This window comes from Lipotes vexillifer, unplaced genomic scaffold (genome assembly GCF_000442215.2).
Source record: "Lipotes vexillifer unplaced genomic scaffold, Lipotes_vexillifer_v1.1 scaffold770, whole genome shotgun sequence".
Classification (NCBI taxonomy): Eukaryota; Metazoa; Chordata; class Mammalia; order Artiodactyla; family Lipotidae; genus Lipotes; species Lipotes vexillifer.
In genome coordinates this window covers 90,675-108,643 of record NW_006798803.1, presented here as the reverse complement: position 1 = coordinate 108,643, position 17,969 = coordinate 90,675, and the positions used below count along the sequence as shown (strand labels likewise).

The window sequence follows — 17,969 nt, the reverse complement described above, 5'->3', positions numbered from 1 at the left end:
GGGAAAGAGAAATAGATAGACAGATAATGAGAAAGAGAGAGAGAGAGAGAGAGAGAGAGGGATTGCTTGGTTTTGAATTTTATGAAAATGGTGCTATAACATATCTTTGATGCTTTTTTTTTTTACTAAATTTAACATTTCTAAGATTTATCCTCATTGCAAATAGTAGTATTAATTCATTTTCACAGCTATTTGGTATCTGATTTTGTTGACATAATTTATTATACATTTTCCCGCCAATGAATGTTTGGATTGGTTCCAGTCTTTGTTTTGTTTTGCTTTTGTTTTTCACTATCACTAATGGTGCTGCTATAAATATTTTGTATATGTCACCTGGTGCACATGTGGAAGGGTTTCTTTAAGATTTATACTTAGAACTAAAAATTTTTTTTTTTTTTTTTTTTTTTGCGGTACACGGGCCTCTCACTGTTGTGGCCTCTCCCGTTGCGGAGCACAGGCTCCGGACGCGCAGGCTCAGCGGCCATGGCTCATGGGCCCAGGCGCTCCGCGGCATGTGGGATCTTCCCGGACTGGGGCACGAACCCGTATCCCCTGCATCGGCAGGCGGACGCTCAACCACTGTGCCACCAGGGAAGCCCAGAACTAAAATTTTTGTATCTTGAGTATTCACATATCAAATTTATAATACAATGTCAATTTTTCCCACTTTTTCTATTTTCAGCTGCAGTATATAAGCTATCATTTTGCTCCATATCCTTGCCAAATTGCGTATCATCAAACTTCTTATTTTTAATAACCCAGTGGGTATAAAATGGTACTCAATATCTTAATTAGCACATCTTTGTTTACCAGTGAGTTTGAACATTTTTTCACATATTTGTTGGACATTTGTGGTCTCTGCCCAGTGAAACATGTCTTCTTCTGACTATATTCTACTCAGTTTTTTGTCTTTTTCTCATCCATTGGTATGAGATTTTTTATAGTCTGGCAGTAGCCAATTGCCAGTTATACCTGTGTGGCAGATATCTTTTTCCACTGTGGTTTGTTTTTCCATTTTCCTTAAGTGGCCTGTTGATGAATAGAATTTCTTAATTTTGACATCATAGAATTTATTAAAGAATCTACCCTACCTCAAGGCCATAGAATACTCTGCTATATCTTCTATTTTAAAAAATTTTACTATTATACTTGAACTTTTACCCAAACTTGCTTTCTTGAGTGGTGTCACATTGGGATAGAATGTGAACTTTTTGTCATATACAGAAACATTTATTAAGCACCCAACGCTAATCTGCAAACTACTTCCTTTATATATCAAATAAGGGTTGTTTTCAGACTCTTCATTTTGTCCCATTGGTCAGTTTATCTTTGCACCAATATCATAATGTCTTACAGCATTTTAGTCATTTTAAGTATCTATTACAGGAAGTCACTCTACTTTTGTTCTTCTTTTATAAACATGGCTTGGCTATTCCTGAAGCTTATAATTTGTGTGATTGATATAAATATATATTAAAGATTCGCTTGTCAATTTCCTCAAAAAATTTGTTGGACTTTGACAAAAATTGCACTAAATCTAACAACTAATTTGGAAACAGTTGCTCCCTTTATAATATTTAATCTTTTTTGTATAATGATGGCATCTCTCTCCATTTAAGTACTTATGCTGTCAAGAAATTATAAAATGTTCTGCATAAAAGTCTTTAACATATTTTGGATGTATTTCTACATACGATTTTAGTCTTAGTATATGATATTGTCTTTCCAATCTTTCAGTTCATTTAAACCCCATAAATTATGCATTCATAGCAACATTTTTATATAGAGGAAGACTAGTTCAATTTATATCCACTTTAATCAGTTTCTCATCATTTCTTTGTGGGTTTTTTTTGTTTGCTTGTTTGTTTTGCGGTACGCGGGCCTCTCACTGTTGTGGCCTCTCCCGTTGCGGAGCACAGGCTCTGGACGCGCAGGCTCAGTGGCCATGGCTCACGGGCCTAGCCGCTACGCGGCATGTGGGATCTTCCCGGACTCGCGCACGAACCTGTGTTCCCTGCATTGGCAGGCGGACTCTCAACCCCTGCGCCACCAGGGAAGGCCCTCTCATCATTTCTGTTTGCATTTCGGAACAGGATTCTGTGGCTTTTTTTTTTTTTTCCTGTCTTTCTGAAGTAAATTGATTAGAAGTCCACTTTATAAATGTTCAAGATTAAGCTGTGTATTTTTCTTTAATGACTTTCTTTCATCTTCAGTTTTGAAAGATTATATTACTGAGTACACTATTCAGAGTTCACTGTAATTTTCTCTTAGTATTTTGAGTAAATTGACCCATTATATTGTGAATTTCATTATTGATGTTGAGAAGTCTGCTGCCAGTCTAAGTATTTTCCAGTATAGGTGATAAGTACTTACTGTACACATACCATACAATTAATCTAACTAAAGTCTATAATTAAATGATTTTTAGAATATTCACACAGTTGCGCAACCATCATCACAAATATTTTTGGACATTTATCACTCCCTAACATCCATGTCACTCCCTGCTTCCCCTCAACTAGGAATCTACTTTCTGTCTCCATAGGTTTGTCTGATGTGGACATTTTCTATAAATGGAATCATATAATACATGGTCTTTTGTAACTGGCCTCTTTAGTGTAATATTTCATTCATGTTGTAGCATGTGTCAGTACTCCATTCCTTTTTGATGAATGAATAAATGAAATGTGATATTCCACACAATGAAATATTATTTGACAATAGAAAGGTGATTTTTTAAAAAGGTGTTTTCTTTTCCTTTGCTATTCTGCAGTTTTCATATAATGTCTTCATATAAACTTATTTTTACATACCTTTATTGATATATTTTTTCTCTGAATCTGAGCATTAGTTCCTTATGTTTGTTCTGAAAATCCTTGTCATTTTCTCTGACTATGGGCTTTCTCTACTCTAATTCATCCTTCTTGGATCCTAATTAGATGCAGATTACTTCAGGTTTTTCCATTTTATCCTTAAAGACTCAACTTTTAAAAACTTTTTCTTTCTCCCTTTCTCCCACTATTTTAATCTGGGATATTTCTTTAGCTGTACATTCTGTTCAATTCTCATTTCAACTGATTCTTATATGCTTTTACATATTCATTAAACTTTTAATTTCAATAATTATATTTTCATTTCATTTATTATTCTATTTGATTATTTAAAAACTATCTCTGGTATTTTAGCTTCCTATTATCAACTTTATCTTTTATTTCTTTAAATACATTTTACATGTTTATTTCCTATTCTTGATCTGGTATTTCCATTGAAGTCCATGTCTGCTCATGTCTGGTTTCTTTTGTCTTTAGTTAAAATATTGTCATTGTTATGAGCTCATATTTGTTTGAACCTAATCTATGATAATATTGAGGGTCTAATTAATTAATCCTCAGTCACAAGTTCTGTTTTTCTACCTTGTGGTGGCCCAAGGCTCAGTCTCCCAGTTTAGGCATTTGTGTTTATCATTCCTTTGGCTTTAGCTCACTCTTATTTTTGTTACTCTTTTTGTCTTTGAAGAATCCTCTTCTTGTCTTGTAAGACAGCAATACTTTTAAGAAGTATATATAGTTTGTACCTTCATCCAGAAAATAACCCAACGCTAATCTGCAAACTACTTCCTTTATATATCAAATAAGGGTTGTTTTCAGACTCTTCATTTTGTCCCATTGGTCAGTTTATCTTTGCACCAATATCATAATGTCTTACAGCATTTTAGTCATTTTAAGTATCTATTACAGGAAGTCACTCTACTTTTGTTCTTCTTTTATAAACATGGCTTGGCTATTCCTGAAGCTTATAATTTGTGTGATTGATATAAATATATATTAAAGATTCGCTTGTCAATTTCCTCAAAAAATTTGTTGGACTTTGACAAAAATTGCACTAAATCTAACAACTAATTTGGAAACAGTTGCTCCCTTTATAATATTTAATCTTTTTTGTATAATGATGGCATCTCTCTCCATTTAAGTACTTATGCTGTCAAGAAATTATAAAATGTTCTGCATAAAAGTCTTTAACATATTTTGGATGTATTTCTACATACGATTTTAGTCTTAGTATATGATATTGTCTTTCCAATCTTTCAGTTCATTTAAACCCCATAAATTATGCATTCATAGCAACATTTTTATATAGAGGAAGACTAGTTCAATTTATATCCACTTTAATCAGTTTCTCATCATTTCTTTGTGGGTTTTTTTTGTTTGCTTGTTTGTTTTGCGGTACGCGGGCCTCTCACTGTTGTGGCCTCTCCCGTTGCGGAGCACAGGCTCTGGACGCGCAGGCTCAGTGGCCATGGCTCACGGGCCTAGCCGCTACGCGGCATGTGGGATCTTCCCGGACTCGCGCACGAACCTGTGTTCCCTGCATTGGCAGGCGGACTCTCAACCCCTGCGCCACCAGGGAAGGCCCTCTCATCATTTCTGTTTGCATTTCGGAACAGGATTCTGTGGCTTTTTTTTTTTTTTCCTGTCTTTCTGAAGTAAATTGATTAGAAGTCCACTTTATAAATGTTCAAGATTAAGCTGTGTATTTTTCTTTAATGACTTTCTTTCATCTTCAGTTTTGAAAGATTATATTACTGAGTACACTATTCAGAGTTCACTGTAATTTTCTCTTAGTATTTTGAGTAAATTGACCCATTATATTGTGAATTTCATTATTGATGTTGAGAAGTCTGCTGCCAGTCTAAGTATTTTCCAGTATAGGTGATAAGTACTTACTGTACACATACCATACAATTAATCTAACTAAAGTCTATAATTAAATGATTTTTAGAATATTCACACAGTTGCGCAACCATCATCACAAATATTTTTGGACATTTATCACTCCCTAACATCCATGTCACTCCCTGCTTCCCCTCAACTAGGAATCTACTTTCTGTCTCCATAGGTTTGTCTGATGTGGACATTTTCTATAAATGGAATCATATAATACATGGTCTTTTGTAACTGGCCTCTTTAGTGTAATATTTCATTCATGTTGTAGCATGTGTCAGTACTCCATTCCTTTTTGATGAATGAATAAATGAAATGTGATATTCCACACAATGAAATATTATTTGACAATAGAAAGGTGATTTTTTAAAAAGGTGTTTTCTTTTCCTTTGCTATTCTGCAGTTTTCATATAATGTCTTCATATAAACTTATTTTTACATACCTTTATTGATATATTTTTTCTCTGAATCTGAGCATTAGTTCCTTATGTTTGTTCTGAAAATCCTTGTCATTTTCTCTGACTATGGGCTTTCTCTACTCTAATTCATCCTTCTTGGATCCTAATTAGATGCAGATTACTTCAGGTTTTTCCATTTTATCCTTAAAGACTCAACTTTTAAAAACTTTTTCTTTCTCCCTTTCTCCCACTATTTTAATCTGGGATATTTCTTTAGCTGTACATTCTGTTCAATTCTCATTTCAACTGATTCTTATATGCTTTTACATATTCATTAAACTTTTAATTTCAATAATTATATTTTCATTTCATTTATTATTCTATTTGATTATTTAAAAACTATCTCTGGTATTTTAGCTTCCTATTATCAACTTTATCTTTTATTTCTTTAAATACATTTTACATGTTTATTTCCTATTCTTGATCTGGTATTTCCATTGAAGTCCATGTCTGCTCATGTCTGGTTTCTTTTGTCTTTAGTTAAAATATTGTCATTGTTATGAGCTCATATTTGTTTGAACCTAATCTATGATAATATTGAGGGTCTAATTAATTAATCCTCAGTCACAAGTTCTGTTTTTCTACCTTGTGGTGGCCCAAGGCTCAGTCTCCCAGTTTAGGCATTTGTGTTTATCATTCCTTTGGCTTTAGCTCACTCTTATTTTTGTTACTCTTTTTGTCTTTGAAGAATCCTCTTCTTGTCTTGTAAGACAGCAATACTTTTAAGAAGTATATATAGTTTGTACCTTCATCCAGAAAATAATTTTCAGTCATAGGGCCCCATATATGTGTGTGTGTGTGTGTGTGTATATATATATATATATATATATATATATATATATTTATATTTATACATATAAATTATAATAATTAAGATACAGCCAAATTCCTATGTTAATCATACAAAAATCTAGTGGTTACTGGATTTTCTGTCCAATATTTTACAGGACACGTTTTATTATGGCCCCAATGTTTGCCCAGCTAAATTTTATTTCATTTTGAAAACGAAGCCCAATTCGATTTTCCTCAGGAAGTCTTCCCCAACCACTCCACCTTGGTCCCTATTAGCTAGCCCTTCTTTGTGTTTTCCTAGATTGCTGTACATGCCTCCAACATAGCAATTATAATGTGAAAAAAAATATCTGTTTACAGGCTATCTTCTACAATATAGTGAGCAATTGGAGAGCAGAGATTATCTTTCACTATTGTATTATCAACACTAAACTAAATTCCAGGTTGGCAATATATGGTAAAATAAGCATTTGCTGCATAATGCTAAATAACTTTGAGAATATTGATCTTTTAATATTTGAATAAATTCTGTTGAGTTTTTAGCTAAAAAAATATAATCTATCTCAACTTTTCAATATACATGTGTTCCGATATATGTATATACCATTAGGTATTCACATCTTACTTTTTACAGACAGTAAATGATTAATGATATACTGGGGCAAAATTTATATCAAGTTAAAAATCACATGACTCTCAAATAAATTTCCAATAATTTAATAAGGTTAAGTACCACTTCCTAACAATAGCTTCAACAGTATCATCAACAACTTTAAAAATAGGGGTAGAAACTGAATTCTTTAACCTGGGAAAGAGCATCTTTTTCAAAAGATTAATTAGGATACTGAATGTTGAATTCATAAAACCATTCTCATTAAATCAAATTATAAATAAGAGAGGCAGTGATAATTACCACTACAAACCCCATTTTAGATGAAAATTTTTACAATCAACTAGAAAGCATTCAAGTGGTCCAGAAAAAATACTGTACTTGGTGGTTATTGTTGTGCTATTTTGTGATGATTATTTTTACAATGCCATTTTCAAAGAGTCTTGTTTTAGACATATTACCTTCTGATTAGATGCCTGGCACATTCTTGTTTAGAAATACTTTATACTCCTAATTCTTGCTCAGATTTATTGAGACATAAAGCAAAAAAATATATTTGGTTATTGAAAATAAATGAACACATTTCAGTTTTTCACAAATTGCGTAATTCCATATGCACTAGACCCTTTTCAATCACATGAAAAAGTATTTGTGTAAGAAAAGTGCATCATATAGCCACTGGAATGATGATTAAGAGGATTACCAGGAAATGCATAAAATACATTAAGTGAAATGAAGGATGCATAGAGCAGGTATGATAAATTTCAACTGTGTGAAAATGTGTAGGAAGAAAAGAAAACAAAGGTATTAAGGTATCAACAGTGGCGGCATTGTAGATATATATTTCCTTTGATCTGTAACAATACAATGTAAAAACGCCTGCCCACAACAACAAAATAATAATTTGGCAGCAGGTTTTAAAGAGGCAGAGGGGGCAGGAGTGCTGCGCAGGTGTGTGAGTGAAGGGGGGAAAGAGAGGGAGACAGAGACACAGAAACAGAAAGGAATAGAGAAGGAAGGAGAGGGAAGGGCAGAAAAGTGCAGAAATGAGGGAGTGAGGAGGCAGGGAGAAAACGAAGGGGGAAGGGGTTGGGGGTAGGCTTAGCTACTGGATTAGAAATTGCCTGAAAACACTAATGAATTTAAAAATTAACTGAATTATGAACCAAAGAAAAGAGAAGTACTTAACTTTCTTTGTTAACTTTAGGTGATTCTACTTTTTTTCTAATTGGTCATTTCAGTTCATTTCTAGCAATCCTATGCTTCCCTGTAAGGCAAAAGATGACAATAATATTCTATATGTCATTTTAGCTGATACATAGGGTTGTGCTCTCTACTAATTTTGGTCTCCCACCAGGGTACCCCTAAGGACAAATGACAATGTGGCAACAATTCGATTTAATCTGGGAACACTTAGTTTTAGTGCTTGCAGTTTCCCATCAGCGAGCATGTTGATCAGTAAATCCCCAAATTCCTTACCAAAAGACCCCACCATAAACCACATAAACCAGAATCTGTGTTAGTTTATAAAATGTTTGGTTTGCATACAAGGCAATCATGAGTGGCAGTGTATTATGCAGTCAGTATATCGTTAAAACCCTGAAATCAGAACTTGTGGGCTGGATTATAGCTCTTTCATTTATTTAGCTCTGTAATCCCATTGAAGTTACTTAATGTGTCTTTGTTCCTTTCTCCACATCTGTGAAGCTAAGCACACATAATAATCACACCTGCCTCACAGATTTGCTATGAGAATAGTAGAAGTAACCCATGAAGCACCTAGTATAACAGCTGACCCAAAGTGAAATGTGAACAGCTGAATTTGCTATGAGGGAAAAGGGCCTTATATGCTCAAACAAATTTAATATGTATATGTATGTATGTTTATATATAAAGAGGGAGGAGGGGCAATTGATTAAAGACAAAATATAAAAATACAGAAATGTTGAAATACAGAAGTCAACGATAAGCTTATCATAATAGTTCTGCAAATTTTCAAAGATATTATTCACCAAATTTCAACATTACAGTTATCTGTCCCATATTCTTCTATGGCAAATTCAACTATCCCAGATTCAAATCAAAATGCCCCTAGTACTTCAAAACTAATTTAGAAACAGAAAATGCAAGCAAATTTCTATCTAATATGGCTTCTAATTTGGGGGGTCTAACATTTAATGAGTGTGGTTCTAAGTACTTTATGTGGATCAATCCAATGTTCACAAGAACTCTATCAGAGGATGTGCTGTTATAACCATCCCTATTTCACAGTTGAACAAACAAGGTGCAGGGAGATTAGAAAGCTATTCACTGTGAGAGCTGACATTTGATCCCAAGAAGACTTACTTCTGAGCCTGGTATATTATAATATTATAATCATTATAATATTCGCCTAATAGAATTATTATTTATTTGTACCTCATAATGTAAGAATTTCAAATACTAGGTCAGAAAATGTAGTGTGGTTCTGTTATTTACTATGTGACATACAGATGGAATTTAAACCACATATTAATGGATACTTATTTTCGAATCCAAACATGATATATAATTTTACTTGGTCAACAAAATATTTTCCTACACAATTAATTTAAAGTGATTAGAATAGCATGATACACTCTATTCTAATAATAATAATAAAATTTGATTTCCAAAATGTCAAAATTAGTCTTTCTATATTATGAAATAATGATTACATTTCTATCACTGTTGTACAAGATTAATAATACACTTATATAACATTTAAAATAACTCATTAATTGTGTAACATGCAAAATGATGAAAAAATAAAATTAACTTCTGAAGGGTTTGCAAAAATGTATATTACTACAAAAGAAGTTTCTAGGGAAAAAGAATCATTAATGTCTCTGTCCTAAAATATAATGATTCCATACACGTAAATGTCAGTTCAGCTGCCTTATAAGATTTATGAATGAATTCAATACATGGGTAGATTTTAGAAATGTGAGATACAAATATTGATTTCATTCTCATGATGTATTATCTCATATTTATTATTGTCTTCTTTTTTTACTCACATATAAGCTTTCTACATTTTCACCCTTATAGAAGCATAGCCAGGGCGAACAGGGAAGATTCCTTTAATAAAACACTTACACCTGAAACTGACACAACACTGTTAATAAAAATAATAAATAAATAAATAAATGAGTGAATAAAACAGAAACCTCCCCCCAAAACAAACAAACAAACAAAAACACTTAGTCTTTAAGTATGTCCAAGGAATGACTGAATTTTTAAACTGGCTTTAGTAAGTCCACTTGACATTTTTTTTCATATGCTGCATACACATCCATTTGTCTCTGTTTTGCAAAGCTCTTTTCTTCTTTGGTCCATGGTCTCTTATTATAAGCAAGCTATTTCAACTTGAGTTACAAGGACTTCTTTTAGAGTGGTATTATTTGAATGTTTTATATATCCTTTTCTTTGCACATTTTCACTTATGATCAGGATTCAGAAATAATATAATCGGTTGCTGAGCACAGATGGGATACATTGGCTATGAGGAGGTGAGCTTAAAAGTTTATTTTTGAAAAGCTGAATTTGTTTGATAGGGAAGCTTCCCATTACAATGTTCATTTGCAGGTCAAAACCCAAATTGTGAGGACTGTTGAAACCTAAGTTTCTGGGTTTTCAGGAAATGGTCATTTTTCAGTTTTGCTTTGAACCTTGGCTCTAAACCAAAGACCTCAACATGTTAGTAAACAAAGATAGTCCTGGTTATTCACAAAAAGAGCACAATGGATACAGGATAACATTCGGCCTTGGTGACAGATGACAGTTGATATTTTCCTTGTGTGATTTAGAAACAGAAACTGAAGGCTAATTGATGTCTTTTTTCAGCTCATTCTTGGAGCAAAAAGCGTTCCTGGAAGATCTGAGACTGTGTCTATAAAGTTTATCAGTAAACCAATCACATAAAGATGGGGAGAGTCTACCAAATTTTATCACATAGACTACAGCTTAAAAGGACTTTTTATTTTAGCATCACAGAGTGTTCTCAATCAATAACTTCGTTACAGCATAAAAATACTTCATCTTTAAAAATATGTCTTAAGAATCAGTCCAAAAGGAAATTCTTTACGAGTCAGTTATTTTTCCTGTCAAGTATCGTAACTTGTCTTGCTTTAGTCCTCCCTAGAGGTCAGGCAGAGAGAAACTGACTTTAGTCCAATCATTGGACTAAATGTGTTTGGTGGTAGTTAGGGTGGAAGCACAGATTACAGGACAGCGAGGGATGCAGGAACTGGCCACCAGTCATGGAGCTGTGCTTCTTGGGGCTCTGAACCCTAGTCTGGGAGAGGATGACCCGTCCTTGGCTGGTAGAAGCTTGTTCATGTATCCCCGTTTATAAGTTCTGCAGATCCTCGAGGCTGGTGAGATTTCCACATTATCGTGAGCTTTGTGGTAGAAAGCTGAAGTGACCTCTGCTCCATTGTCACTTTGGAAAATACATGGGGCACCTAGCAAGCAGAAAAAATACTATCTGGTATGTAACCTTAGTTACAGTTGGAAGACAGGGATCTCAGCGCACAACTAATGATCAAGGCCATATATACATTTGTAACATTCACTACAAACTCTGAATCTGACCTCCTTGCAAGATAACCAATCTACGGGTCTGATATTACGGAAGCATTCTTTGTGATTGCTTGGTCACTGTATTCTGACTACTGGTAATTTGGTATTCAAGGAATAAAAAAATAGACAAAAACTGATACTCAGTTTCTCTGAATGTCTCCAGCCCTGGCTATTTTTTGTGGAAATGAAGCTTTCTTAAAATGTTCACTTATACTTATAATGAAGTCTGCATATTTGTTTGCTCGTTTCAGAAGTCTAAGGGGGAAATTGTATTTGTAAAGTCATACATAGTAATTATACTCATATACTGTGTACAAATACCACGCATACACATAGCTGTCAATCTTTGTCACTCTATACATTAGTCTGGAAATCGTGAGCAAGACTTTGAAATCATTGGTTCTTCTTTTAACTTAATTGTGAAGGGTCTAATTGGGAAATCTCTTAAGTCAAATCTTAAAGGATTTGTCACTTTGGAAAACACATGGGACACCTAGCAAAAGGTTTCATCCCTTATTTGAAAACCGCCTTTTATTTTTACCAAATCACCAATTTCATAGAACTTACATATTATACTAAAGATGAGAAAATGTGCCTTTATTGTAAAGAAGTACATAATTCGTTTTTAGAAAATAGACAGCTTTCAAGAAAATTTCACTAAATGCATTCTGGATGCTAATGGATACCTACTAAAAGAAATGGTTCTAGAAAATAAATGCAAATCCAAAAATATTTTATTCTGAGTGTTTAATAGCAATCCAATATTTTATTCTAACAAGCCAGGAGAGTAAAATTTTAATGGAACAGCAAAATACAAGCATGATAAAGTTGTGCTCTTCTGTGGCCTTTTCTTTGGAGGCATATAGATCACAAAAAACCTGGGCAAATCCTCAGAACTAGAAGACTCTTGGTGGTAACAAGTGAGGATTGAGGGGTATGGAAAGCTCACAAGGATGTCAGTGCCTTTTGCTATAATTCAGAGAAGCCCAAAGACTAACACATACAAGTGTAAATATTTTAAACCAGGCTTTTTTCACCCTTTCTTTCTTTTGTCACAGGATTACAGAGTGAATATATTTCTTCGTCAGAAATGGAATGATCCTCGACTTGCATATAGTGAATATCCTGATGACTCCTTAGACCTAGACCCTTCCATGTTGGACTCCATTTGGAAACCTGATTTGTTCTTTGCCAATGAAAAGGGAGCCAACTTTCATGAAGTTACTACAGACAACAAATTGTTAAGAATTTTCAAGAATGGGAATGTTCTTTATTCAATAAGGTGAGCCATAGGCTTAAATCCCTGATTTCAGTGAAACAGAGTAGCAGGTTTTTTTTAGTTTTTAGTGAGTATTTTAAAATTTTTGAGTAAGTGCTTTCATTGTTCCACTTAAGTTCCCACTATACCATTTCCCAAATATATTTAATCAACAATAAGACAGCAAGTTCCAGATCCAGGAACTATATGAGTAACTCTTGGAAATCCACTTTTTTAACAAATGGCCCAGGTTCTTACATCAGCCAAGTTAGTGGGTGGTTTAAAGGCAAATTGAACGTAGCCTGAATCATATGTTGTGATTGTATTTTTATGTATGCATACTTCCTTTAAATATTTATACGTGAAGAAATATTTAAGTTTTCTTGTCTGGGATTCATTTCCCATAAATTATTTATCAGGTGTATGTATTTTTTAAGATGTCCTAGAGCTTCTGTGGTCATCCTTTAGAAAAAGATCTTATTTACATTTTAGTTATTTATTATACATTTCTCAGAAGACCATGTAGCCTTTTAAAGCTAATATCAAAACATAACAATAATACCAAAATATAAACACAAAAAGTAACATTTCTTGACAGTTGAATTTTAGAACTCATTCAGCTTGAGCTGTTCATTTAATAGCAAACAGGTATAAATTCAATAAATAGCTACACTAATCTACTTGATGACTTGTGTGCCATCTGAAAACTATTCTAAACATTCTAAAATAAAATGGTTATCTTAAATTTTCCATAATTATTTTTATCACTTAGTTCAATTTAAAAAAAAACCAGGAAGTTAGGACCAGAATTCATGTCATATTTCTTAGAAGAGACAATATGCTCTATTTATTGTAATAGGCAACTGCTTCAAAAATATTTGTATCACCAGTAACATGTTTTAAAGGTATCAAGGTAAACTTAATATTGGAGCTGTAGCCTGAATAGTAATTCCTTAGATTTTACCTATTTTCCCTTTTGTTAACTTTTCTTCTCATCAGGAATGGGTATATTTGATTTTGAGTTCATCTGCTCAATATCAGGGATAGTTGCTATTTTTGCCAGGTAATAGTATAAAATAGAAATAACAGGAATGAAAATTTAATCTTAGTAGCTTAGTGATTTTGAAAACATTTTTCTACAAAGTGGTTTTGTAAATAATGCTAATGTCTTTATCCCAGTATATTGTATCTGTTTTGCATATTTTTCTATTCCATGTGAACAAATTTCCTTTCAATACATTTATCATTTCCTAAGAATGACAAGGTGACATCACTCTATTGTGAATTGACACTTTCATCAGATTTCTGAAAACTAGCTAATATGTGTTAATATAATCCTGAATCATTAATTGTTGCATAATACATAAAGGAAGATTTCAGGTCTCATTCACTAATTAAGCCCTGTGCTCCCATATGAATGAATAGCTTAGTGATGAATCCTAGGTCTAAGCAAGAGAATTTTGAACCTTTTTGGAAAATTACTAAAAACCATAAGTATCAAAAGATAGTGGGAAGATGGAGCAGATATACTTTTCCCTATTTCTTCTGCCAAGTACAACTGAAAACCCTAGACACAATGTATATCACAAACTTGGGGAGACTCCCAATGGTAGTCATAATAACATTGACTGAGTAAGGACCTTGGAACCCAAGAAACAACATGGAAGTGAATTCGTGGGATAATTTTTTCTTTATAAATCTTAGACTGGGATATGAACTGGACTTCTACCTCTACCTGGAAGGAATAAGGTAGCACCCACACCCCCTTGTCCTGACAGAGCAGTGTCAGAGAAAACCAGTGCAAACAGAAAGTTTAAATAAGATCCAGAGTCTCATAAAATATTATAAACATGTCTAGGCTTCAACCAAATATCATTCACCATACAAAGAACCGGAAAGTCCTGAAACTGAATGAAAGAAGACAATCAACAGATGCCAACAAGAAGATGATGAGGTTGTTAAAATTATTGACAGACGTTAAAATGGCCATGACGAAAATGATTCAGTGAACACTTACAGATATGCTTGAAAGCAATAAAAAAAAAATAGAAAGCCTCAGCAAAGAAATAGAAGGTATAAAGTGGAACCAAATAAAAATTTTATGACTGAAAAATACAATAATTAAAATAAAAACCTAGTGGATGGGCTCAGTAGAAAAATGGAGAGGACAAAGATTCAGTGAACTCTAAGAATAGTAAAAAAAATTACCCACTCTGAACAACAGAGAAATGATAGATTGGGGGCCAGGGGAGGACAGAGCCTCAGGGACCTCTGGCAGTATAACAAAAGTCTAACAATCAGATGGAGAGGGAGAATAGGGTATAGAGCTACAAAAAATACTAGAGGAATTAATGACTGAAACTTGCATAAATTTTGCAAAAGGCATAAACCTGCAGGTTCGAGATATTGAATTAAATCCCAAAGATATTCATACCAAGTCACATCGTATACAAACTTCTGAAAACTAAATAAAAATCCTGAAAACATCCAGAGAATAACAACAGCTTATCTATAGGGGAAAAATAATTGAAATGAAAAAAATTTCTCATCAGAAATGATAAAAACCAGAAAGAAGTGACACGTATTGTTCAAGTGCTGAAAGAAAGGAATTGTCATCCTAGAATCTTGTGCCCAGTGAAAACATCCTTCAGGAATGAAGGGGAATTTGAGACCTTCTTGGATAAAGGAAAACTAAGAGAATTTGTCACAAGTAGACCTCCCCTGAAAGTATAGCTAAAGGAAGTTTTCTAAACAGAAAGGAAATAATAAAAGAAGAAGTGTTGGAACGTCAAGAAGGAAGAAAGGAAACTGTCATCAGAAATATGAGCAAATATAATAGACTTTTCTTCTCCTCTTAAGTTTTCTAAATTATATTTGACAGTTGAAGCAAAAATTATAACATTGATGTAAGGGAAAATGAAAAATAAATAATAAAACATTTTTTATAAACATATTGGCAGAAATTAACAAGATGTAATACCCTTTTGTAGGCATATGACTTGAAATTAACTGTTTGGGAAGATGATTTCTTAGTATATATAAAAATATAAAATACACTTATCCTTCAACTCAACAATTCTGCTTCTAGGAATTTACATTACTTATGTGTTCACGTGTACACAAGACACATTTACAAAGATGCCCGCTGCACCACTGAAATAGCAACAAAAGAAAAGACCCTATATATTCACAAATGAGAACAAGACAGAACACAATGATAGCCCAACATCAAGAAGTACCCTGCGTGAGATAGACCTAAATGTATTCATAAGAAAAAGCCTCCAAAATATCTTTAAGGTTAGAAATGTTTCATGCTTCTTTTTGTTTAAAACATTCTATATATTTAAGCCTCAAAGTGTATGGAAAGATACACGTATATCTAATTCCATACAAGAAGTGCAGAAGGATGCCCACAATTGGTTGAGAATAACCAGTTGTGGAAATGAGCTGTAAAACTTGGGTAGAAATAAAGATGAACTATAGATTTCACTATATGTAAGTTAATATTGTTTGACTTTTTCAGTAAGAGTTATATATTACTTATGAATTAAATACATATGTTTTAAGCGACAGAGGGTTTTAACCTGAAGTCACGACCCTTGACTCCTCTGTGATGTGAATTTCTGGTGGCTATCAGGGGATCCATGCCAGGTGTAAACAAAGCAAATTTACCTCTTTTCCTGCTAATTTGAAAATTAACTTTGTGAAAGGTATAATTTATTTTTAATTGTAAGGTACCTTTTCATTTCAGACAGATTTTGGGTGTCATAGGTTGCAAGAATATATCACCAGGTAGCATGAAATAATCATTCTGCAAAATAATAATGTGTAGAAGATTTCCATTGATAGAATTGAAATACAATGTGTGTGTGTATTCTATTGTATCCTATATGATTATGGCTATTTAGTTGTTTATATCAAGTCATTGGACTTGGAAAATGGTGCCATCCATTATGAATTTCCCACATTTCTTCTAATATTTTGAGAAAAGTTATAGAATAATTCAGAATTGCATTTTTCGTCTTTCAGTATGAGTTCGGATGAAACTGATGATGTCTCATGGCCCCTGGTTTTTGTTTGCTCTATCCTGGCTCACATGATCAAAGACTAAATTCATTTTTTTGTGAGTTGTTTTTGGAAATCTCACAGGACTTTGAAATTTTCAAATGGCAAACAGTTTCTTTGTTAACAAAAGTTGTGCTAGGAAAAAAAAATCTTGTTCAGTTTACAAATGGAGCATCTGTGATGTTTCATGAGAGATCTGCTTTCCTGCCTGTTCAAAGAAAGAAGCAAAATATCCTGGCAAACCTGACTTATTGAACTTATCCATTTCTCACTACTTCCTTCTTTTTTTTTTTGTACATGTTTATATCTTCATTTTCTTTGCCTTAAAATTCTTCATATTTCCTAGCACCTTGGTGACAGCATTTTAGCTTAATCTGTGATTACTTGAACTACCATTAGGAGGCCAATTTACTTCAATTGATAATCATCTGGAGACAGTATAATTTGTAATTATACTTTTTGAAATCTCTTTCCTCCTTTTAAAATGTTTTTCTAATTATTTTTTTAAATTAATTTTTATTGGAGTAAGGTTGCTTTACAATGTTGTGTTAGCCTCCACTGCACAACAAAATGTATCAGCCGTACACATACAGATATCCCCTCCCTTTTGAACTTCCCTCCCATTTAGGTTACCACAGTGCACTAGGTGAGTTCCCTGTGCTATGCAGTATATTCCCATCAGTTGTCCATTTTATACATAGTATCAATAATGGATATGTGTCAATCCCAGTCTCCCAATTCCTCCCACCCCACCCACCCCTTTCCCCCTTGGTATCCATACATTTGTTCTCTGCGTCTGTGTCTCTATTTCTGCTTTGCAACTAAGATCACCTATACCATTTTTCTAGATTCCACATATATGCATTAATATACGATATTTGCTTTTCTCTTTCTGACTTACTTCACTCTGTATGACCCTCTCTGTGTCCATCCACATCTCTACAAATGACCCAATTTCTTTCCTTTTTATGGCTGATGTACTTCCTTCTTAAAGCCTTATTAAAAACAAAGAAATAAACTGAATAAGGAATGAAATGACATTAACACACAGGAAGATGAAAGTAATGGGAAAGAAAACAGTGACAGATGAGTGATGACAAGATATTTTAGGAAACTTGAAAATGAATGCACTTGTGAAAACTGACTTCACAGAGATAACCAAAACCTAAGCCAAAGTGGGGGAATGCAAAAGGAAGAAAATAATATCCTCAAACTTTTAGAAATTCGAGGCAGGTAGAACTTCAGAAAATGGGGTCTAGGGGACTTCCCTGGTGGTCCAGTGTGCAAGACTCCACACTTCCAATGCAGGGCGCCTGGGTTCGATCCCTGGTTGGGGAACTAGATCCTGCATGCGTGCCGCAACTAAGAAGCCCACATGCCGCAACTAAGACCTGGCACAGCCTAAATAAATAAATAAGAAAATGGGGGCTAGAAAGGAGATAAAGAAAAAGAGTTGATGTAAC

At 33.7% G+C, this 17,969-nt stretch overlaps 1 protein-coding gene across 1 annotated transcript in view; it reads left to right on the top strand.

The window, feature by feature from the left end:
- Positions 1 to 17,969, top strand: part of LOC103090211 (glycine receptor subunit alpha-3) — a 164,206-nt gene that overhangs the window by 89,515 nt on the left and 56,722 nt on the right. The window contains 1 exon segment of the mRNA XM_007471116.1: positions 12,242 to 12,465. Coding sequence (XP_007471178.1) covers positions 12,242 to 12,465 — 224 coding nt within the window.